Source organism: Taeniopygia guttata, chromosome 3 (assembly GCF_048771995.1).
Source record: "Taeniopygia guttata chromosome 3, bTaeGut7.mat, whole genome shotgun sequence".
In the NCBI taxonomy this organism is placed as follows: Eukaryota; Metazoa; Chordata; class Aves; order Passeriformes; family Estrildidae; genus Taeniopygia; species Taeniopygia guttata.
This window is the reverse complement of record NC_133027.1, coordinates 90,045,091-90,068,676: the sequence shown is the minus strand read 5'-3', so window position 1 is coordinate 90,068,676 and position 23,586 is coordinate 90,045,091. Positions and strand designations below refer to the sequence as shown.

The following is a 23,586-nucleotide window of genomic DNA, read 5'->3' as shown; positions in this document are numbered from 1 at the left end:
ATTTCAGACCCTGAGTGTGAACACAGCTTCATATTCTGATGTTCTGGATTTCCAGCTGGCAGGAGCTGAAGTGTGATCAAAAGTCTACTGGCACTTTTATGTAGCTAAATATACCCAGTCCCAAAGATTTTCTTTATATCAAGCTGTCTATCATGAAAATAACACTTTCAAATTGAAGTACTTGTAGGGGTATTTAATTATATAAGCAGTTTGTTTTTATTGGCTTTCTCAGGACAATAGAAACATTTCAGTGAACTGCTGATGAAATTATCTCTGTGTGTGTATCTGCCTGGAGGTGGAGGGGTGTGGTCACTGCTAATTCCCATTCCAGTGGCCCAACATAAAATTTTCCTGGTGCAGGCCACTGGTTTTGCATAGGCTCACAGCTCCTCCAAGGCTCTGGGTTTCCTCTAAATAATATTAGAAGTGTACTTATACTGCTCATAACAAAAAATGGGCCTTTACACATTATTCTGTTTTAACTATACCAGTATAAAATAACACTCAACAAAAATAATTACATTGGCAACAAACAGGCTCCCAGAACAATGAGACTGGGAATTGTTTCATATTTTAAAATAGTCTGATTTTATATTGACTGTAAAAATTTAAGTACCGACTTGGCTGTCAATCTGTTTGCTGGACTGTAGTTTCTACTACAATGATACCACCAGAGAGAAGAGTATTTTGATCTTTTATTGAAACACATCACTCTTGAGTTACAGTCCAGCCATGTGCATTCCTTTAATGCTGGTGTGCTATCTTTGAAATCTTCCAAAGGTAATTATTAATCATGAGGCAGTCGAGAGAGGGCAAGCAGAGGATTTTCAAGTGCTTGTCTCTATACATACTCCATAAATGGTTGTAGGTGTACCTGGGAATTTGGTCATGAGCCTTTCCTGTCTTCTTGGAATGTATGGAAATGAAAAAGAGCATTGAGGGATCAGCAATTAGAGTCAGGCTGATAATAAGGAACTACTTGAGGGAGACAGAATAACGCATCCTGTAGTTGCTGCTGCTAATACTTGCTTGTCATCCTGTAATGCTTAAAGCATTTTCTATTTTATAACTATAGGTGTAATTGGGGTCACTGGAATGTATAGAAGATTTTTTTAGGGGGTCCTCATGTCTTCCTCTTTACCTATTAAAATATTTGATTTGCAGTGTGATTTGTCAGCAGCTTCTTGCCATAAATAATGCCCCTGATGTCTGTTTGTAGAATTTACAATAAGTTCACATTAATCAGAAAGATAATACTGACACAGGATACAACCATAGAAAACCCAGCTTAGAGCAGGAAGGTGTTGTTCTCCCAGTTTTTTTTTTTTTTTTTACAGCTGAATCCTGATGGGTTCTGAGGTTTCTCAGTGTTACAAAATCCAGAGCTTTTTTAGTGCAGATTTGCTTATGGAGTGGGACTGAAGCTTGGAGGCCATATAACAAAAATAAGCTCTGGTGCTGTACCTTTATGTGGGACAGAAGTGAACACAGATGCCTTCAGGGAAGGATGACTTTCCTGACGGATGCAGCTCACCCCACGTGGTTGTCAAACTTACAGCTCTTGGCTTAGCAGCTTGGGTCTCTGCGTCTCCATCTCCTTTTACTTCAGGAAAAAGACAGAAAAAAGGGGACACAATCCTGGACACAGCAGCACAGCACCTTCTAAAGAAATGCTGCAGAGCTTCTGCTGCTGTGCAAACTACAGGGAGGTTTGGAGAGGGTTTTAGCCCAGAAGGAGCTCCTGGGGCTCTGATTTAGTTCCAGTTGCTGCTCCTGTAGATTCCTTGCAGAAGTGCATTTTGCAGGGCTGACCAGCAAGAGAGATCACCTGACTGACATCTCAGCAGCACTTTTTATCAGCTGAGGTTACCCTCATAGTTATTTCTACAAGGAGTGGATGAAGGAAACAGCATAAGTGTGTATTTGTAGAGAGGAGACCACTGCTAGAATTTGCAGAGATCATGGACACATTCCTGTCATTATTGCTGCCACTAGAAAAATATTAATAAATGTTATTTTCTGCCTGACCAATGGAGCACAGCCATTCACATCTTGCCTCTGAAAGGCCTGTGTTTTTAAGTAGATTAGGAAAGAAATAAAGGATTAAGTTTAAAATTACATGAAATAAAATTTACATCTTTCAGTAAGGAAGCAAAGTGATTTTGGCCTGCTCAGAAGGAAGCTCTTACTGATCCTAATGCCTTAGAATTCTGCATTTAAAATTGCAAAATTCCCATTAAATGAGACTTGCAAAAGTGACTCAAGAAAATAAGTCCTGACTTACTGCAGTTATAAATGAGGGTGAATTGATGATGTCTGTTTATGAGCTAAGACATTGGTTCCATGTCTTCTGCCTCAAGATCAGAGATGAGAGATGCTCTGTAGCGTTCCAGATCCTGGATGTCTCAGGAGTGCAGGAGCTCTCACCAGTGGTGTTTTGAGGACAGTGTTTTCTCAGTGATGAGGCTGTTGGCTGAAAGTGCTATAGAGAATTCTGTCCTGCGGAAAGTGCAGCAGTACCACTGCCCAGGAGCATGTTTGGTTCCATCCTTTTTCTGCTTCCATCTCCTTCTCCCTGTCTCCTGCTTGGAGATGGATATGGAGACATTTTTTGTTAAGGATTCTGTCTCTGCCCCAGTTAGTCAGAAACAGAACAATATGTGCTGGAGCACTTTGAGAGGGATTTCCAGGTGGCAGTGGCTCCTGGGTGGCTGTGGCACAGGGTACACACAGCACTGGTATATGCAGAGGAAGTGGAAACTCCAAACAATTCATGATCCATGATGCTTCCCACAGAAAATGTGGCTGAAAGAATTCAAATTCCTCTACTATATTAAAAATATTAATCTTAAGATGGGGTGTATGAGAGTACCAAAGGTCACTCCTTGCTGCTACATGACATGAAAACCTTTTGTAATGAGCCTTGAAGGTTTCAATCACAAAATATTTGCCTCCTCCAAAAAATCTGAAAATTTAAAGTAAAAAGAATAGATATATCTGAAGACAATAACCAGACACTTCAGGAGAACTGACTCATTCTGCTGGATGCCCTTTTGCAGCTATGGTCCAAAGGAGTCAGATTAAGGGAAAAAAAGATGATTTCACAGCTGAGTAGCTGAAGTCCTGAAGTATAAGATGCGATTGTAAGCATTACATTTGCATGGAACTGCATGTTTAAAACTGAACTCTCTCTGTCCCCAGATACAGCAAAGTGAAATAATTTAAGTAGATTAAAATTGGTACTTAAAAAATTAAATGTAGGTACTATATATTAAGTATGCCAGGCAGGCAGGACAGGTCCTATAGTATGTGGAGTATCCTTTCTGCAGATCTATAAAAAGTTATGTTTTATTCTGAAAGTCTCATTTAGGCAAAAACTCAAGATTAAATAGATTATACTGGCATATAATTAATCTCTTCCTTGAAGACTTAATGCTCATCAGACTCAAAAAGATAAAAATGTAGGAATTAAAAAAATAATGAAGGACAGAATGGAAGCTATTATTAAGCCATTACAGGAGTCAGTCACACATTCACATTTCGATACTGTCTATACAGTTCTGATCTTTCCATCCTGCAGATAATAACAGAACTACCTCGGTGATAGGAGGAGTGACAAAGAAAGTGGCAATAAAAAATTTACATTGAGAGGAGGAGAGACTGAGTCTAGGAGGGTGGGTTTTTTTTTTTTTTTATTTCGACAGGGCAATTCATATCATGTATGAATGATATGAAGATAACAAGTAGGAAATGGTAATTCACAGGTTTTTAAAAACAAGGAATGGAGAACATGCCACCCAATTGTCAGGTTGCAGATGGAAGAAATTAAAGGAGTTTGTTTTTCACTCAAGCATAATTGTCAAACTGACTGGCACAGGTTAATGAGAGAGCCAAAAGTATAAATAGAAAGCGATAAATGAATTCACAGTAATATATGGGCTCATCTATTTTTTTATACATGGGATAAATCTTTAATCTGCTTTTAGAGGGGCTATTTTGGGTTAAACAGACCTTTTCCTTGCTCCACTGTTCTTACATGAGGCAATGCAGCAAATTTACAGTTGGTCAGTGTAGGGGAAGGTGTGAGTTAATTACCAGTGCTAGGTAAAGATCTCTTTTTTTGTTAATAGTAATGTTATACCTCTAAAAACATAAAGTGTTACTGATGCAGACAGGTTTAAGCCATTCCATCTTTCCACAATAAATAAAGGAGGTGTGGCCTACTTGGCAAGTTTCTGTGGTTTTAATCTTTGTAGTAAAGATATGATCATGTTTGATTTATGACCGGTGTAGTAGTGCCAATAAATTCTCTAGTGTTGGCTGCCATTACACTTCTAAAGAGAAATTTGCCATCTTCTGCTTCTTTTTAGGTTGGAAAACCCTGTTGTGTTAAAAATTGTGTGGTAACAAGTGCTCTGTTCTCTGTAGCTTGCTTTAGGGCCTTGGCAGAACAGAAGATACTGTTAAAGTACTTCTGTAGCTATGAAAGTGCACCTACACCATAGTTCCACTTACTATAAAGTGCAATTTTTTTAAAAACACACTCTCGGTATTATAATACAGAAAACATGACACAAATCTGATTCAAGTTCAAAATGTCGGTGTAAATGTGAATTGTATAAATGAGAGTAGGTTTAGCGTGATAATCTTGCATTAAAATAAGAAATATTCTGTTTTATAAACTATATTAATGTAGTTACTTCACCAAACTTTGTAGTGTGAGGACGATTTCAGGTCCAAATCCTGTTACAGACATTGAGTGAAGCCACCAAAGCACCCTTCCTATGTGTATGTAGGTGTGTCCATGCCCCTGCTCAGTGCATGCAAGCAGTCATCTGTCCTTTGTAAAGTGAGAGAGTTCATGTGATGTGTTCGGACATGTCTGAGGTCTTTAGAAATGCTTCACTAAACGATTGAGTCTGAGTTGATGGGAATTATGGACACAGAAAAGCTCTGGGAACCAGACCTGATGAGAGTTTGCATATAAAAATGGGTCTGATACTGCTGAGAGTCACAGATTCATGAAGGTTGAAAAACACCCCTAGGATGGAGTCCAGCCTTTGACCCAGCCCTGCCATGTTCACCACTAAACCATGTCCCCAGGTGCCACTTCTGCCCCTTCTTTGAACATTTCCAGGGATAACAACTCCAAATCCCACAACTCTGTACCTGTGTAGGGTGTGGAGCTTAATTATGGCCTCCATTCTTTCATTCACTGCCTCTCCCATAAAAGAAATGCTCAATATTTCATTTGCTGTTGGTACAGCTGAACAGAGATGCTGGAGGTCCTTGTCAGTAGGACAGGGACATACAGGATGGTGGCTGGAACACAAGTGCTGTCGTCACTATTTACTGGTGACAGATACCTCATTTGCTAATCACAAATGATTGTTTGGTGACACAGACCAGGACATTTTCTCCTCAGAGTGAAACTGCTCTCACCTGTCTGCAGGTTAAGGGCAGGTCACTGGGTCTGCTTTGCTGCTGCACTTTTTCAATGAATGGTCCCTTTCCATTCCTACTTTGCTTCTGTTCAGAGCTCATAGCACAGAAGCAGCATTTTCTTGCCAGGACTTGATTTCCAGTGCTCCACACAAGAAGACAAATTTCACAACAAAGAGCAGGGAAGGATCTGATTGCCTTGGCTTGGAATGGTCCTGCTTTTGTCCTCCTGTTACTGCTCTGTGATTCCTGTCTACATCTCCAGTCTCTGGGATTATTTGCACTGAAGTCTCTTTTCTCTGTTTGACAGGGTTAAGTATCATTTAAGTGTGTTTATTTTAAGGCCTCTACACAAGAGCTGTGGAAAAGAACCATCATCTAAATAAGAATCAGCCTGTAATTTTGCTTTTGACAAAAAAGTACTGATGTTTATATGATGTAAATGCAAAGGAATGGTGCATAAATCTGGTTAAGTGTAGTTTAATATCTCATGTGTTTTATAAAAGATTCATGCATCTATTTGGCCAGTCTCCAAGGAGAGATCTAGGCTTAGGCTGTCCAAATGGATTTTTAAGGCATTTCTGTGTAGTTAAATCTAGTTTGGATGTAGCTGAAACTTCAAAACCCTGAAAAAAGCAGAAAAAATTAATTATGCTAACTTTGTATGCATGTACCTTTCACTGTGCCATCTTTAATGGCATCAAAATAAGCTCAGAAAGGCTTGTTTCTAAACATTTTTTCTGTTACACATTCAGTTGGAAGAAATTTTCGGTTGTGTTGGTGTTTTGTATGTGAACTTTGCAGGTATTTCACTATAGATTTTCTGTGTATTGGTCTTGCTTAGGTAAGACTGAGGTTCCACCAGGTTCTGTACATTAGTTTTTGTAAGTGTTTCTTATGCCTTCCATTTACAGAGAATATTTGTACTGCAACTCATTGTGCAGGATTAGAAGACTGCAAGAGAAAGAAAGAACTTAACCTGTTCAAAGTTCTTTAGCAGTTTACCTACTTTGAAAAATATTATACATATTTCTGTTTTTCTTGGTGTTTTTCATTAATGGGTGCCAATTTTTAATAGTGATATTTTAAGACTGAGTGATCTTAGAGCTATTGGAAATCCACTTTTGCTATAATCAAGATGGCTTCAGGAAAATTCTAGTTTGAATCATACCCTGCTTGTTTTTTTTCTTGCATTTGTAATTCCTCCCAGGTATTTGTGTAAACTGTCAGACCAGGAGTTGCGGCAGAGCGCGGCCCGGAACATGGCAGATTTAATGTGGAGCACAGTGAAAGAGCCCTTGGATACAGCCTTGTGTTTTGATAAAGAAAGTCTCGATCTTGCATTCAAATACTTCATGTCACCAACTCTGACAATGAGGTTGGCTGGGCTGAGCCAAATAACAGTAAGAACTTTTTAAAAATTTCAATTATGTTTGCAGAAAATGTTTCTTGTTTTGCTTTATAATTTACAGGCTTGTTTGGGGGGCTTTTTTTTTAATGTGTGAAAGCAGCAGGATCCTCTTATATGCAGCTATAGGAAATGACAGACATGATGGTGAGGGTAGGGTTTGCTGGGAGCTGACTCCAAGTGGTGCCTGTGTTGTGCACCATATGGAACTGGCTCACATTACCTGAGCAATTCACGTGCTGAACACCACCCTTAGAACTGTGCTTTGTGACAGCTGGGTTGAAATGGAGCCCCTTGCCACAGCAATATATATTTGGTGTTGAGAAAAGCTTTTAATCTTTTTGCATTTTTAGCTTTGCAGCATCTTGACCCTGCTGCAATTAGCTGCTGCTTTATGTTGCACAAACCTCATTTTCTGTTCGTTAATGCAGTCTGCTTCTCCAGAGAGCATTTCTGCATTCATTAGCAGAAGGTTAGATTGAAGAGGTAAATACATACAGCATCAAATAGAAAACAATTAAAATTTAAAAAAATCCCCATCTTTCCGTTTCCCATGGAAATGTTCCACATTGTACCAGGCAAGATACATTGAGCATTCTTGATTTGTCATTGCTGCCTATAACCATAGAGAAACAGTCCCACAAGAGGGCAAAAGTGAAGTTTTTAATCTGTCTGAGCCTTTTCAGTTTTGTGTTTTCTGAATGTGTTTGGCCTTCTCTTTTCTGACGATGTGGTGTCACTGAGTACAAGTTTAGTTAAACTTGATTTTGCTTCTCACTGTAGTTATAGATAGAAGTAACTTCAGTTTAATAAATGGCAATTTAAAGAGATCTGTAAATACTTCTAATCAGATTATTGCTGGCTTTTACCCAAAGTAAATATTTATTTACATACAGGTAACGTACTAGGTTGTAAAAACAGGCTGTGAACTACACCCACCACTGTATAATTAGTCTTAAAATCTGTTTCCACTTCTGCATAGTTTCAGCTACATTAGATTTCAATTCCTATAAATCCTTTCCTTTGGTTTTGTACAATTCTCCTTGTTCAGCTACCAGTGTGTGGTTTTTTTTGTGTATCCTTGCCAAAACAAAGTCTGAAAATAAGAATTCTTCAGCTGCTCTATTTTTTCAGGCATCTAGCTTATTTAAGGGAGTGTGAAGTTGTGTTAAGTAGTTATATGTTTTCTCCCGTTGTGTTTGATGAATATTGCTGTAAAAATGGAGAGTTTTTAAAGAACAGACATGTATTACCAAAAGAAAAATTTTACAGTATTTTTAGAGTAAAGCAAGGAGATTTCAGCTTGTAAAAATGGAATATTGTAAGCTAATTTATGCTAATAAGTTACTAAGTCTGGGTTTTCTATGTGAATAGTCTTTAAAACTGCTCTGGAATACTGAGACAATGTATTCTTCTTTTGCATTCAAATCATAGAAAGTTTTATTTTTGTTGTTACCTTGTTTCTCTTCCATTTCTTCTCTCAGTCACCTGTTGAGGTGGTTCAGCTTCAAAATACCTTCTCTGTCTGCTACTGTCTCACAAATAGAATGTTATTTTCCTGTTCTTTGGTGCCTGGCTCTGGAGATGAGCCCAGGAACATGCTTTTTAGTGCTCAGCTTTCTCTGCTGAAGCCTTTCTACCTTTTTGTCCTTTATCACTGCCACATTTGTGTTGCATCAATTGAGTGTCTGGTCACAGGTGCCTTTAGTTCTTACCATGATTCGTAGATAGTAAAAAATGAAAAAGGATTTTTTCCTCTCTGGCATTCAAGGAAACAAAACTTGAATTGAAAAATCTGTTCGGAGGTGAGGGGAGAGCAAGGTTTGCAACACTGCCCCACGTGTGCTTTGTCTTGTGCTGCTGGGGCAGAATTCTGAGAGTTCAATTGAAGTTACTGGAAAAATTGTTTGCAAATCCCAGTATGAAAAAAACAGTCTTTCTCAGAATGGCTTTGGAGAAGGATTTGGTATGGGATGTGTAGATCAGTGATGAGCCAGGATTTAAAACTGGTGATAGGAACAGCTCAATTCTGTCACTGTTTCAAAATATTTTCATTTGAAGCTGAATCTTAAGAAAAATCAGTGAGCTTCCACTGTGTTTTCTGACCCAGCTCTAATTCCTACTCCTAAATATGTTTCATTTGAAATTCTCTATTAGTAACCCATCTATTAATACTTGTGTGGTCAGGCTCTAATGTCACACCAATTTCAGTGCATGTTTACCATTTTGGTTTTTCAAATCTGTTTCCCCCCCCGGAGGTTGTTGAGATTGGACACAAATAACTCTATGTGCAAAGACTTGAGAAGTCTTTACACACAAATATATTGAGAATATTAGCGAATTCACCTGAATTATAGAGTGCATGTACTAGACTTTTTTCAGGAGAGTAAGTATTTTGACAAAGTTATGCAGCAAGTTTAATTTTAACTTCAAAAATTCACATTATTGTGCCTTTATTTTTTTTTTTTTAATAAGATGCCAAGTAAGCTCTATTACGTAATTTAAAATATTTTTTTTAAATGTTGTGTACATGTAAAGAATTGGACATGGAGCTATTGATGCTGAGGGAAGAAGTGGAAAAGAGATGTAAAACTTAGAACAGGCTTTTTTTTTCTTCTGTAATGTCTTAATTTAAGAGCTTGGACATGTTTGAAAGCTTCATTTCCTGTAAAAATACATGATTTTTGTTCTCTAATTTTGTCTAAACAACTAACTTAAAAACATATAAAGTCCTATAGTGTCACTAATACTATTTGGAAATATAAGAAAACTGCCTCACCAATTATTTGGATGAAATTGTAATTTTTTTTCTTCCTTTTTCTAACTTAGAATCAACTTCATACCTTCAATGATGTGTGTAATAATGAGTCATTAGTTTCAGACACAGAAACGTAAGTAGGAGCCTTATTCTGAATACTTCAAGTGTTTTATGTGATTGCAATTCTTCTCTGTTTTTGCTGTGGATTATACACAGTGGGGGAGCAGTGATAATCCTAGACATTTATTAGAAATATTCTAATCAAGGGGTTAATAAATGGTTTTAAATAATAACTAGAAAATATTTCTAAATGTTTCTGGATTTTTTTCTGTATTAAAATACAGAATCAGTAAGCTTTAGAAAAACATAGATACTGAAATAATAAATACCTACAATGGCCCATTATTTCCATGGTGATATATAAATAAGAACCAGCTAATTGATATCCAATTAATATAATTTTTGCCATCTTCTTATTTCTCTGGATTATTTGTTTAATCAAGACTTGTATTGCCATCACTGGCTCCCAAACTTGTTATTTTTCCACGCAGTTTGTGAGGCAATGCTATTGGTTTTGTTTTTTTCCTTTAAAGTCCTTATTTGTATAACTCAGATGTGTTGAACAATTTTAAACAGAGTCAGAAAAATCTTAAAGATTCACCTGTGGGATTGTATTCCAGCCAGGAAATGTATTCACTTCTGTATTAACTCTAAACTTAATGGTAGAACTGTCAAGAATTTAAGTTAAAAGTACGTCTTTTGCTAGTTGAAATAACTGGTCTTGTGAAATAACAGGCAAAGTGTGTAAATTGTTGAATTTTTCTCATAATGTACTTGTTAAATTTCTCTTGGGGGGCGATGTACTCTGTTTATGTTGAGAGCCACAGACAATCACTCTCCAGTACTTTATTAATGGGAAGTCTCTCACAGCAGCAGTGTTTTGCTTTTGTCTGTATACTTTTATTGCAAATTGCATTTTAACACTTTCTGAAATCTGGCTTCAGTCATGACCACAGTTCTGGAGATTTCATGCAAAAAGCACCATAAATATTTGAAGAGAAATTTGTGGGAATGTTGCTGTTTTAAACATAAAGAACCAGAATTTAGGGCACTTTTGCTTCTGTGGAGATGTGGAAATACCTTGGGAATAAGAAATAAATAGTAAATACTGCAGGAGAGAAACATGTTGGAATGTGAGGTCACCTGGGGTGTTTCCTACACTGTCCTCCCAGTTCTTAGTGTGTTGTTACACTGGGACTGACAAACATCAGATTTATCCAGTTCTTCTCCTTCCCTAACACTGATAATCTGAAACAGAGGTCATTTTTAGGTCGTAGAAACATTAACAAGTGATTGTGCCAGTTAAATCTAATACAGAGCTGTTTGATTTTCTGTGTCAAATATAAAAAAGAGAAGTTTTTAAGGTGGAAAAAGAGAAAAGTGGTTAAATTTCCCTGCAGAAGAGCACATGTACTCTGCAAGAGCATCAGAGTTATTTTAATGCTGAAGGAAATAGTCAAATTCTCCTTTGGGATATTACTTTCTTGGCAGGGGCATCTGTAAACAGGCTGTCATTTGAAAGGAATGCAGCACGAAGAGAAAAGGTTCTTTTCTACTTTTGTAGTATGTGATTTTTAAAAAAATCAGAAGTTCAGTTGTTCTGGCGTTTTACCTGAAAGGTTGGTTGCAAACCAGTATCAAACATTGCTGCTCATCTTCAGATATCTTGTGGAATCATTGATGTCTACCAGCCAAATAATCAGAAAGTGCTGGAGCAGAAGGATGGGGAAAATGTCTCGCTTCTCCAGTTTGCTGAGTACAAAGCTTCCCTCTCATTACAGACTCTGCTCATGAGAAATTTTTGGATGAAAAGGCATTTAGGGAGTTGGCAGTGACTGAATGAGCAGCAAAAGGAAAGCTTTTCATTCCTGTGTTCTTTCCTTAGGGGAGAAAGGAAGTCTTAAGTTTTATTTTGTAGCTTTGTAGCCTCTGCAGATTTGCCAAAAGAAGATGTCCTGCATTATGTCTGGTCATCCCCATTATATGTTTTGACTTTTCCAGATGCGTTTGGAACTGTCAACCTTTGGGATTTCTCCTTCTGTATCTTGATAAGGTGGGTTTGCAGGAGGTACCTTTAAAAAAAAAAAACAACAAGCTTTCAGTTAGTCCTGGCTCTTCCTTGTTCAGAATTAATATCAGGATTTTTTAGCAAATATTTTGCAATGGTAGCTTCCCATCTTTATCCTCAGCACTGTAGTTTTTCCATGGTAAAACAAGCTAAAGCATCTTCTGTCTAGGAAAACAGTGGATTTCACAAATTGCACTTGGGAGCAGCAGAAAGCTGACACAGAGGGATCTGTTTTGTAGCTGCAGGTGTTTGTGTGGCTTTTGAGACTTCATTTCCCTGCCTTCTCAAGGGCTGAGGCTTTGTGCTGACTGGGTACGTACATGCTCCAGATGTGGGCAATGTCTCAGCCACTCAACTTCATCATACCTCTCAGAGATGGACTTCTAATTTAGCTGTTCCTGGCTCTAAAGATAGAACCAAATTCTTTGCAGTCTGAGGTACTGAGGAGTGTGAAATCTACTGAAGCTAAAAATAACGAGCCTGAACAGAAGAGGCTCAGTCTTTGAATAAGTGATTCCTGCAACTGTTTCGCTGATGTCACTTAGTGAAAAATGATGATGCTTTTCAGGAAGTGAAAGATACTCTTTTTTTTTTTTTGGTGTTACTTGGACCACAAGAGGAAAAGGTGTTGGTCTTTTCTTTAGTGAGAACACTGTCAGCTTCTGGAAGTAACACTGTAAAGAGAGATTTTGTTTTGCTCTTCACTTGGCAGGCAGCCAGGTATTCGGGTTTCAGGTTCCAGGCTGACACTGAGGCAACTTCCTGACTCGTTTAAAAACCTTGATTAGCCTCACTTGAAAAGCTTCCTACAGAGCAATTTCAGGTCCAAAATTCCTTTCACCTGTGAACAGAAAGAACTGGAATACTTCTTCTCCTTTCTTTCCTTATTTATTGAAAGACTCAGTTGCAAGTTCTGTGTTGCTTTTTCCCTTCACTGCAGTGTTTTACCTTGTGTTAACTCTTGCTTTCTCAATTTTTTTCTAAACTTACTGACTTGAGTTTCTGGCAGCGTTATTTAAACACTTCTACTCTCTCTATTCCATTTTAGGCATCTTTTCAGATTTTCCTGGGGCGGGGGGGGGGGGGGGCGGAAAAAAAGTGAATTTTTTTCATTCAGCTCACTAATGTTTCTTTCTTGTGGCCCACACAGCAGTTAAACAAATATTCCAGATGATGTCAGAGTGGTGGTTTCAGAGCCTGTAGAGCATCAAAGAGGAAAATTTGTGCTCAGAAGCAAAAACATGTGCTTGAACGTGTGTTGGGAAGGTGCCTTCTGTATCCTCTTTGCATTTCTGATCCTGTATAGTTGAGATCAGGGTTTCACATCCTTTGTTGTGCTATAGATCCTATTTCAGTGATGTTGTCAAGAGGTGTTAGTGTTCCTCCATTGCAAGCTGCCAGCTCCAGAGCTGCATTTTTCCCTTGGAGCTTTTATATTCTGTGTTCAGTGACGTTGTGGACTCGCTGTTGCATTCCATCCAGCTCTGAGCTGGTGTCTTTTTGTAGCTTCGTGGGGAATTGAGTGGTTGAATAAATAAGGTTTTCTTTGCTGGGGGTTACTTTGCTGTGGGATTTATTCCTAGATTTGGGTCATCATGTGGGTACCAAGTGTTGCACCACAGCCTTAGATTAAAATGTTTCCAGGACTTTAACCCTGTCCTTTCATAGAGAGATGTTCTTTGACCTACCAGGAAAATGCATAAACTGGAAGATAAGAATGAACAAAATACAGTGCAGTTCCAGACATCAAGTTACATCACCAGCTGCACAGTTCCCCCTCTCTTCCTTGCAGTCTCATAGAATGCCTGTGGAAACTCACGTCAAAAGTGCTTGAAGTACATTTCTTGGAAGTAAACCAGTTGTTTTTGACAGACATGAATTATCAGTGAGCTTGCATTAAAAATTCTACAGAGTAATGGATTGTTATGTACATTTCCCGTGTGAGAGAGATTTAGAGGCAATTAAACCAAAGTAGCTGCTACCTTTGCCTTTTTAGTCTCTTCTCCTCCTTCAGCCACAACACAGAGCCATAGAGAGTATCAAGTTATTTAAATAACTTTTCCTATTGCTATCCAGTTATTAAATCCACCATAAACAGCTACTGTATTCTCAAAGTGAATTTTCTTACTCCTAAAGTCTGTCTGATTTGGATATCTAATTTGTAAAGCCATTCCTTGTGCTGCTACTTTGATGTGAGAGGGAAAAGCACATTTATGCTTTGATCATAATGCATGATTTTCACTCTCACCATTTCCTTTAATACAAAAGAGTTACTTTTTTCAGGAAAACCTTTGCTAAAATGGAATTGTTCAGGATAGAAGACAGATACCCTTCATTTACACTGAAATTTGCTTTTTTGGTGAATCCTTGAATCTGATATTGTAAATATATTCCTTAGTAAATCAGAGAGCTAAACACTTTGTGGGAGTAATAACTTCATCATTTTAAAAGGTACTGATTGCTTTGCCCTCAGCCAGATTTTCTGGGAGGAGCAGTTCTCTCTGCTGGGAAGCACAAGGGCTTCATTCTGCCTTGCACAAGGATCCTCTTGTTTTTGGTCACCCTCAACAAATCCATATCAAATGCACATTTACCTTCAGAAATGTTAGATGTTGTTTTACTAGAGTTGAGCTCACCAGAAGGAAAAAGAGTTTGTTGCTGCTGAGAATACATCCATTAAAAAAGGCATTCCTTCAAAAGAATTATCTGTGGTTTTTCAGAGTAAACATGGTGTGAATTAGAGACAGAGAACTACCATGGTAATGTAATAAAATGTGAAGGAACTCATTCTGGAGGAGAGCTTTTGTTCTTTCCTTTGGAGTGGTTAAAGTGCAACATATGACTGGATACAAAGCCTAATGGCTATTGTGCTATGAGCAGAAGGGTTTGGATAAAGAGACCCCACGAGGAATGTGTCCTTTCATACTGGCATTGCCAGTGAGCCTAGCAGTGGTTATTTATCTGGGATTCCTTCTCAGCGCTGCAGGCTGGAAAACTCAGATGCAAGAAGAAAGGAAAGGTCTTCCTTCAGCCTTGTTTAGCCAGAAATCCAAGCCCTGGCTGAATCAGAAATGTGCATGTGCCAAATTTTTGGTTGGGTGGGCATCTTTTGTGTTGTGGGGATAGTTGGGATTTGGTTTGATTTTAAAATGAGGCTCTGTGGGAAGTTAAAGACATCTTGGATTCATGGAACATATGTTATCTTTTCAATTCCTCTTTGGGCAGATCCTCTGTCAAACTGACTTTACAGTGTGAAACTCATTTATTGATAAGCCATAAATGATAACTGTTGGCAAACTTTTGTACGTTGCAGGCCAGTCATTCCTTAAATATTGTGGGACATTATCTTTGAACAGTGTGAGAATATTTGATTCCTAGTGTCACGGAATTAGAAGAGAACAGTCCAGAAATGATGTGGAGTAACAGGAGCTTTGCTCCTTGAGCTCAGCCATGAGGATCAGGCAATTCAAAACACATGAAGCACTGGCATGTGGCCCTGAGTAATGAATCCTGTTTGGAAAACCTACAAAGGCAATCTCTTTTTACCTAGAGAATCTTGGTTCCTTCTTGAGGATGATAAAGATTGGCAGTCCTGGATTTTAATAGTGACCATAAGTGGGACATGAGCAGAAGTGGTAAAAATAACTCTTCCTCAAGTCCTCTACGGCAGCCCCTCCCTCCATCCTCTCCTCCCTGTGAAACACAGCTCTGTTATTCCAGGGCTATTCAAACCAAAAGCTGGGCTTTAAATACTCTTGATGTCCTGTAATTGCTCCTGGTGCCAAAATCGGGGTAAACAAACATTTGCTTGAAGAGAAGGAGTAAAAAGGAGCTTATGCACTGCTTTGCAGACAGGGCAATGCTTTCTGGAAGTTCAGCTTTTGTTTTGGAAAACTCAGTTTCCTTGTCCTGGTCAGTTTGAATATTTACTTAAGGAATGACAGTGGGTAAGTTCCCTGTTGGTATGGATGAGCAGAATGAGAATGGATGAGAATTTGGAAGTATCTGTGTGCTGCATATGTGTAAGTATGACCATGGCAAAAATAGTTTGGGAGAGTTGCTATTTATGTAAGAGAATCTAAAAATATATCCATGGCATCCTTAAGAAAATAATTTCTATCACCCCCACCTTTAGCTACATTTCAATACTTCTGAAGTCTCACTATAAACTTGGATTAAATAGCAGTGTCAAAATCTTACCTGTGAGGTCTTTGGAATTGTTTGCACCTGGTCTATTGCACATTAACTAATAAAATTAGTAGAATTATTGATTATGTTTGCTGATGATCCAGAGGGGAAATGTTGATGTTTGGCATTGGTCTTCCAGCTAAAGAAAAAAAAAAAAAAATTTGCTTCCTGCTTGGAAAAATGAGCATTGACCATGGTTTGTATTCAGAAGGTTTTTGTGCCCTCGCTACAATTGCAGATACCAACTTGCAGGATGTGCTGTGCTAGAGGAGAGCAGAGAGAGTCAATATTACAGGCAGATCATTTTATGTTTCCACTCTTTTTTCATCTCCAGGTCAATTGCAAAAGAACTTGCAGACTGGCTTATCAGCAACAATGTAGTTGAGCACATTTTTGGACCAAATTTACATATTGAGGTTTGTATATGATTATTATAAATTTGGTATAAACATGGAGCATGAACTTGTTGTTCTAGTAAATCTTTCCTCACTGTGTTCTCACTTTGCAGATCATCAAGCAGTGCCAAGTGATTCTGAATTTTCTTGCAGCTGAAGGGAGACTTAGTACTCAACATATAGACTGCATTTGGGCTGCTGCACAGGTATATATTGAATTTTTGTAATTGCAGGAGTGATAAAAGAAAAACAAAATAGAAGATAAGTTGATTGTATTTCACATTCGTAAAGTTGAGTTTTTTGCTTTTTCTTGGCTGTCTGTGTGTTTTGCTGACCAAAATGTCAAGTTAGGTAACTGCCACAGTTACTGAGTTATTTGTTAGATGCAAAAAATCACCTTGGCTACTTTTATACAAGATAAAAAATGAAGTTGTATAGCAAGGACAGAGTGTTTTCACTGAGAATGGGGATGAAGGTTGTAGAGTAGTTGCAATATTTTTAGTATTGTGCTAAATTGCCTTGCTCCTGTGTATTGTAGCTTCCATTTCTGGTACTCCTGGTGGGAACAATCAAGGGAAAATTGTGGCAGTGAAGTTTACAGCTGTGCTCCTCTGCTGCTGTTAAAATCTATAGAAGGCACTGAAATTTTATTTTTTGCTTGCTAAAGCTGGAAACTCTGATAGGCTTTTTGCCTTCAGAAAAATTTATTTGTATGTTACTTTTAATGGGTCACTGTGCTTGTTATTTTAAGTTGTGACATTTTTTATTTAGGGGATTTGAATACAATAGGCATGGGCAGGCCTAGGGAGCATGCTGTTATAACAGGTTAGAATTTAAAGAGGGTTTTTTATGTGTTCAATATTTCTTTGTCATTTATTGCAATCAAATAGTACTGAACACACATTCTGAACCAGTGTGGTCCATTGTCATTACAGCTGGAATGTTAATTAAATGCTCATTGGAATACCATTTGCTCCACCATTTCTCTGTGTCAGAGTAATTAATAATTATTTATTTTACACTACATTTTAAAACAGTATTTTCACTTCCTTGATGTTTTCACACAGTATGTCACACACTGTTTGACCTCTGGATTTTTCCAATGTATTTTATACTGCTTTAGGAATAATATAATTACCTAATTCTGGTAATGCTTTTACAGCTTAAGTGTTCATTATGACATAGTGATATTTTCACAGTATGTTTGATATCAGAATTAAGTATGTCGTGATCACTTCCTGTAAAAGGCTTAAACCTCTAATGTTGTTTAAAAGGCTGACACCTTTAGACTGAAAGAACAGAAGGCCGTAAAGTGTATTTTCCACTTTTTAAAATGAGCTTTTAGACAAAAATTCATCTTCCCTAAGTTGAAGTTATCTCAAGATGTTTAAATGCATCTTTGTATCAAATCCATGTGATTTCATTGCACTGTGAATCCTGTGAAAGTTGGCGTGTACGCAGTAAATGCTGACACAGATATTTTAATGCCAGGAAAGCAAAATAAAATAAATCATTTAAAAAAGCCCTTTTGAGGTGCAAGTGTGGTAATAAATGTAAGAAATTTTTTTCTACAAATTTCCTGTAACCATTATTTTATTTTTTGAATAACAACATCCTTACAAACGTAATGGAACTCTTTTAAGTCTCTGTTAAAAGCAGCATTTAACCAAAGAGGAGTCATCCAGGAGCGCTGTCACTTTCATGTGGAAATAGAGTAGTTAGCTGAACACACTGTCATATTTTTTGACATCCATAACTGGAAAGACAAAAGATTTCTTTATAATCTTCACACAGTCTGTTCCTGAGTAGTCTTTATTTGTATTTACCACTGCTAATAAGGTAATCATTGCAAATACTGCTTCCCTCAGATTTAGCATATAAACTTAATATTTTAGAAGTTATATTTAAATTCAAATACAAAACAAAGTACTAGTAGATGTGACATATTCTTCTTTTCACCTAATCTCTCAAAACTAGAACTAAGGAAGGAATTGTTGCACTTGATTTGTACCTTTGCAGGCTTTACAGTGTCAAAATTACTTGAGTCAAAATTGCAAATCCACTGGAGTTTCAAATTATTCGACAAGTGCACCTGAGAATTTGTGCAAATATGTTTATTTGCTTCAATATTTGATTTGTTTGTTCTGCTGTTCCAGTTACCTTCTCTGTTTGTACCTTGTAGCTGAAGCACTGCAGTCGTTACATACACGACTTGTTTCCTTCTTTGATCAAAAACTTGGACCCTGTCCCACTTAGGCACCTCCTTAACCTTGTCTCAACTCTTCATCCCAGTGCTCACACTGAACAGGTAAAGACAAGGCCAGCAACATCACTGGCACGAGAAAAGCAGTTAAATGAGAGTGTTAAACAACCATAATGGATTTGTCTTCCTCAAGGAATGCAAGAACTCTAGGAGTAAATTTGTCATGTTTCTTCAATTGCACCTTTCCTAGCATTGAAGGATAATTTTTAGAGATTACGTAATTGCTGAAGGAAGATTTTAATTCCTGTCTGAAGTTAAAATGTGTTTCACACAACATTATTTAGTTAAGTTGTTTATTTTGATGAGTTTATTTTGGTGAGCTGTAATATTGGCTTAGAGAAAAATGAACAGTGGGTCTTACTATTCAAAACCTGCTGCTTAATGGGACTTTTCCCTGGTTTTCTTTCCAGACCTTGTATTTGGCATCCATGCTGATCAAAGCCCTGTGGAATAATGCATTGGCAGCTAAGGCGCAGCTGTCAAAACAAAGCTCCTTTGCATCTTTACTGAGTACCAACCTGCCCATGGGAAACAAAAAAGGTGTGTGGTTTTCCAGTAGATCTGGGAGTTAAATTTGGAATTTTCATAGTCTTCAATGTTGAGTTTGGACAAAAAGCAGCTATAGAACTTTCTCCTTTAAGTATTTTTTAAAAGTGTCATGCTGGCATATTTTTCCAGCAGAACTTGAGGCTGTAGATGAAAGCATGAAAAGTCTGTGAGTGCTTTTGCAAAGTTTTGTGTTTCAGATCCATTCTGTTTGTATAGCTAGAGTAATCTGTATTTTTCTTTTTTCTTAATTCAGAAAATGATCCATAACTGTTCTTATTCTACTTCACATGTGTAACTTAATAGCTGCACAAAATCTTAAAAAAAGCTTACTTGTCTTTTACCTACTTTTTGGCATTACATGCTCTTTCTGATTTGGTGGTTTTGTTTTCTGATTGACTGTGTATTTCCCCACAGTCATTACTAAAGGTGCTGCCAAGCCATTTTACTGTAGTTTCTCTTTCTCTTCTTACTTCTGGCTTTCATGAATCATTGACAACTATATGCTGAAAAAATGATTTTTGGTCGCTTATTTTTCCATCCTGTTTTTTTCGTTCAGAAGAAGAGGAGCTCAGAAGGGCAGCCCCTTCCCCTTGTAAGTATAGTTTTAGTTGTACACCATAGTCTGACTCATTTGATTCTACAGTGCTTTTGGATTTGGAACAGAATTAAATGTGAAATTTTGTTTTTATGAGAAATCAAATGAAATGATATTTTGAGTAGAACCTAGGAAATTTGTATAACTGAGGCAAAAGAGACATCAAAATACAAACATTGTAAAATGCTCAATGTTCTAAGTGAAATTTTTAGCATTTAGGTACACACAGTTTAAGTTATATCCCTGTTTGCTGGAAGAATGCTCAATATTTGAGGCAGATTTATGCAATGTTGTTACATTCTAGTAATTACCTGTCACAGAGTAACTGGGAAATGTGGTTTTGAATTAGGGTCACCAGCAGCAAGCCCTCAAAGTAGTGACAACAGTGACACCCATCAGAGTGGAGGCAGTGACATTGAAATGGAGGAACAGCTGATTAACAGAACGAAACATGTCCAGCAGCGACTTTCGGACACAGAGGTAGGAGTGTGGGTCTGAATCTGGGAACCATTTTGTTACTGAGTAGCTATAAAAATGATGTTTTATCTGTCCTTGTTTCAAAACTACCTCAGACAAATGTATTGCTGCATTTAAATAGTGTTTCAGTTAGGTTAATCTCTTAGTAATGGACAGCAAGACATTGTCACACTGGGGCTCTGTGCACATGCAAAGTCTGCACATACACCCTGTTAGCAACCAGGTAATACAGAAAATCAACTATTAAATCTGAATCTTGCTTGGAGCATTTTGCCATCGGCAGCCAGATTGAGAAAGAGTGAATAGGAACTAGTAGATGTGACATATTTCCTCCTAAAGGAAGAATCATGCTTGAATTATGACGATGATGATATTAATTATGTATTTCCAGTGGTGCTTTATTTTTCCACCAGTCTGAAAAAAACCCAAAATAATTTCAGGAATCCATGCAAGGAAGCTCTGATGAGACAGCCAACAGTGGTGAGGATGGCAGCAGTGGGCCTGGGAGCAGCAGTGGCCACAGTGATGGATCCAGCAACGAGGCCAACTCCAGTCACGCCAGCCAGTCTGCCGGCAGCCCCGGCAGCGAGGTGCAGTCGGAAGACATTGCAGATATTGAGGCTCTCAAAGAGGAGGAGGATGAAGAGGAAGAAGACAGGAGTCACAACCCCCAGAAAAGCAGCAGGAGCACAGATCTACGAGGCAGAAAACTGGAATCCCAAACGGGCATTTGCCTAGGAGATGCCCAGGAGGCGTCGGAGAGGAGCAGCGCCAGTAATGGGGCGGGCAAGGAGCACGTGTTCAATGCGGATGCCGTGCCACCCGTGGATAATCGCATCCGCATGCTCGATGCCTGTCCCCACACTGAGGATGCAGAGCACGACATGGCAGGGGAAATGAGCACTGCTCACATTTCACAAGGCTCTCAAGATTCTTGTATTACTCACACAGGGGACTTCCTCGGGGAAACTATTGGGAATGAGTTATTTAACTGTCGACAGTTCATTGGGCCCCAGCACCACCACCACCATCACCACCACCATCACCACCACGATGGGTAGGTAGCTTGGCATTCCACAGAATTCACAGAATTACTAGTTTGGAAGAGACCTTAAAGATCATCGAGTCCAGTCCATGCCCCAACACCTCAACTAAACCATGGCACTGAGTGCCACATCCGGTCTTTTCTTAAACATATCCAGGGATGGTGACTCCACCACCTCCCCCGGCAGACCATTCCAGTACTTTATCACCCTTTCTGTAAAAAAACTTCTTCCTAATATCCAGCCTATATTTCCCTTGATGCAGTTTCTTCTGACTCCTTCCATAACAGAAATAAAAGTGGTAACAAAATCCTACATCTGGGCAGAAACTGGTGTGTGGACATTCTGCTGTACCTCAGGATAATTTTGTCTTGCAGAGATGATTGTTATCACAGACATTTACACAGATATCTGATTCGTTAATGTTTGATTAAAGGTTTTTCTTAAGTTTTGGTATTGAATAAATAAGGCAGCATTTAAGAAGATGTTAAAAAATGTTGGAAAATGCTGCATTTAGTTAACACTAAGAAGGCAACACAGTCATCATGCTAGTGAGACCTTCAGTTTACTTACAGTTGTTTTTCCAATTCTGTTGTTCAAACACATGATTCATTCTGACTTTAGCTTTAGGGAGATGTCTGCTCACTTGTGTTCTGCTATAAACAACTTCCTCTTTGATATTGTCCATTCTGATACTCTTCTTTTACAGACATATGGTTGATGATATGCTTAGTGCAGATGATGTCAGCTGCAGTAGTTCTCAAGTCAGTGCGAAATCAGAGAAAAATATGGCAGATTTTGATGGGGAAGAGTCTGGCTGTGAAGAAGAGCTAGTACAGATTAATTCCCATGCTGAGCTAACATCTCATCTTCAGCAGCATCTCCCAAACCTGGCCTCTATCTATCATGAACATCTGAGTCAAGGTAAGAGTGATAAAGGAACAACTGAAAAACTTAGTTTGTCATTTTGAATTAGTCTCCAGTAATTGAAATAATGAAATTATTTTAATAATTTATTTGTATTTGTCAAAAAAAAAAACCAAAAACATGATGACTGCTGAGACCTTAATATTTCTCCAAGAGATGAATTTTTGTATCTGTGTTCATTTGTCAACACAGAAACATTCATTTGTGTTTAGCTGTGTTTTAGCTCTGTTTATATTTTTAAATCCCCCACCTTTCCATTTCATCTGGAGCTTTGAATGCCAATTAAAACAAATAAAGGCACAGAAGAACCTAGTAAGTGTTTTTTTCCTAATAGGTTATTTAAGTGTAAAGAAAGGTAGTACTGAAATGCAAGACTCTCTTTAAAGGATTTTCCAGTCTAAAACTTTCTGCGATTTTCTGTGCTGGTGGGTGTACATTACTATGGTTTTGTACATTTGACATCATAAATTAACCTATAAATTAGTTAACCATAATGGACTCTAGAGAAGATAATTCTGGAAAAATGACTTAAAAGATTACTTGATACTTTTGGGAGTTTACTATAAAAAGGTCATTTTATGCTATTTCATCTTACACTGCTAAATCTTCTGGTTTACTTCAGGGTGCAATTTAAAATGCTCCTAAAACACTTCTCGGGAATTATATAATCTTTCCATATGCTATTTTGGCAGCTTTATTTTTCTCTTTTACCCTGGTTTTAAACATAATGGAGAGCAGGTTTGGTGAAAGGTTCAGTGTTTTTCTTTGCTGGCCTGCAAAAACCAAGTTTTGCTCTTGTCCAGCAGACAGCAAACCCAGTGCTTTTTATATATTTCCCTGAAGTAATTGAATGAGAAGTTTTTATGATAATAATTTTAGCCTGACATTGAAAATTTGGATTTTTTTTCTACACTGCAGAGTTGAATAAACTATTAAAAACTTCATAAATCTATAAATCAGCATATTTTTTCAGTATTTTCCATAGATATTATTTGTCTAACTAAAGACTGAAATTGCTGGTTGAGTGTGAGGCCTTCAGTGCATTTTATTTTTGACCCCCCTAGTTTTGCATGTGCAAATAATTACAGTGTTCTGTGTGCAGTCTGAATTTTCTACTTGACTTTGCTGTTCCATGGAAGTAGTATTAAATAGTAGATCAATGAATGGTGCCAGCTGTGGGCACAGAGAGGAAAGAAAATGTCTATCAGTGTTTATGAAAACATTATGAGTTTATAAAATCCTGCACTTTGATGTGTAGCACATGGGAAAATGCTGTTTGTTTTCCCTGGTTTTCAGTTGGATGAATGGAATCCTATAGTAGGAGGGGAGGTTATTGAAATGTGTTCCTTCCCTGCATTCCTGCCCTGGTGCTTATGGAGATAACTCCCTTTGGACCATGGCACCACAGAAAAG

The 23,586-nt window shown here is 37.9% G+C and overlaps 1 protein-coding gene across 9 annotated transcripts in view; it reads left to right on the top strand.

Moving 5' to 3' along the window:
- USP34 (ubiquitin specific peptidase 34) overlaps positions 1-23,586 on the top strand; it is a 112,962-nt gene that overhangs the window by 31,541 nt on the left and 57,835 nt on the right. For 8 of the 9 annotated variants that reach the window (XM_030268774.4, XM_030268771.4, XM_030268769.4 and 5 more), the window contains exons 7-16: positions 6,653-6,845; positions 9,680-9,741; positions 16,259-16,340; positions 16,433-16,525; positions 18,502-18,627; positions 18,993-19,122; positions 19,688-19,723; positions 20,076-20,206; positions 20,644-21,260; positions 21,956-22,170. In XM_030268774.4, coding sequence (XP_030124634.4) covers positions 6,653-6,845; positions 9,680-9,741; positions 16,259-16,340; positions 16,433-16,525; positions 18,502-18,627; positions 18,993-19,122; positions 19,688-19,723; positions 20,076-20,206; positions 20,644-21,260; positions 21,956-22,170 — 1,685 coding nt within the window. The remainder of the gene's footprint in view (positions 1-6,652; positions 6,846-9,679; positions 9,742-16,258; positions 16,341-16,432; positions 16,526-18,501; positions 18,628-18,992; positions 19,123-19,687; positions 19,724-20,075; positions 20,207-20,643; positions 21,261-21,955; positions 22,171-23,586) is intronic. The other variant, XM_030268770.4, reaches the window with a different exon arrangement.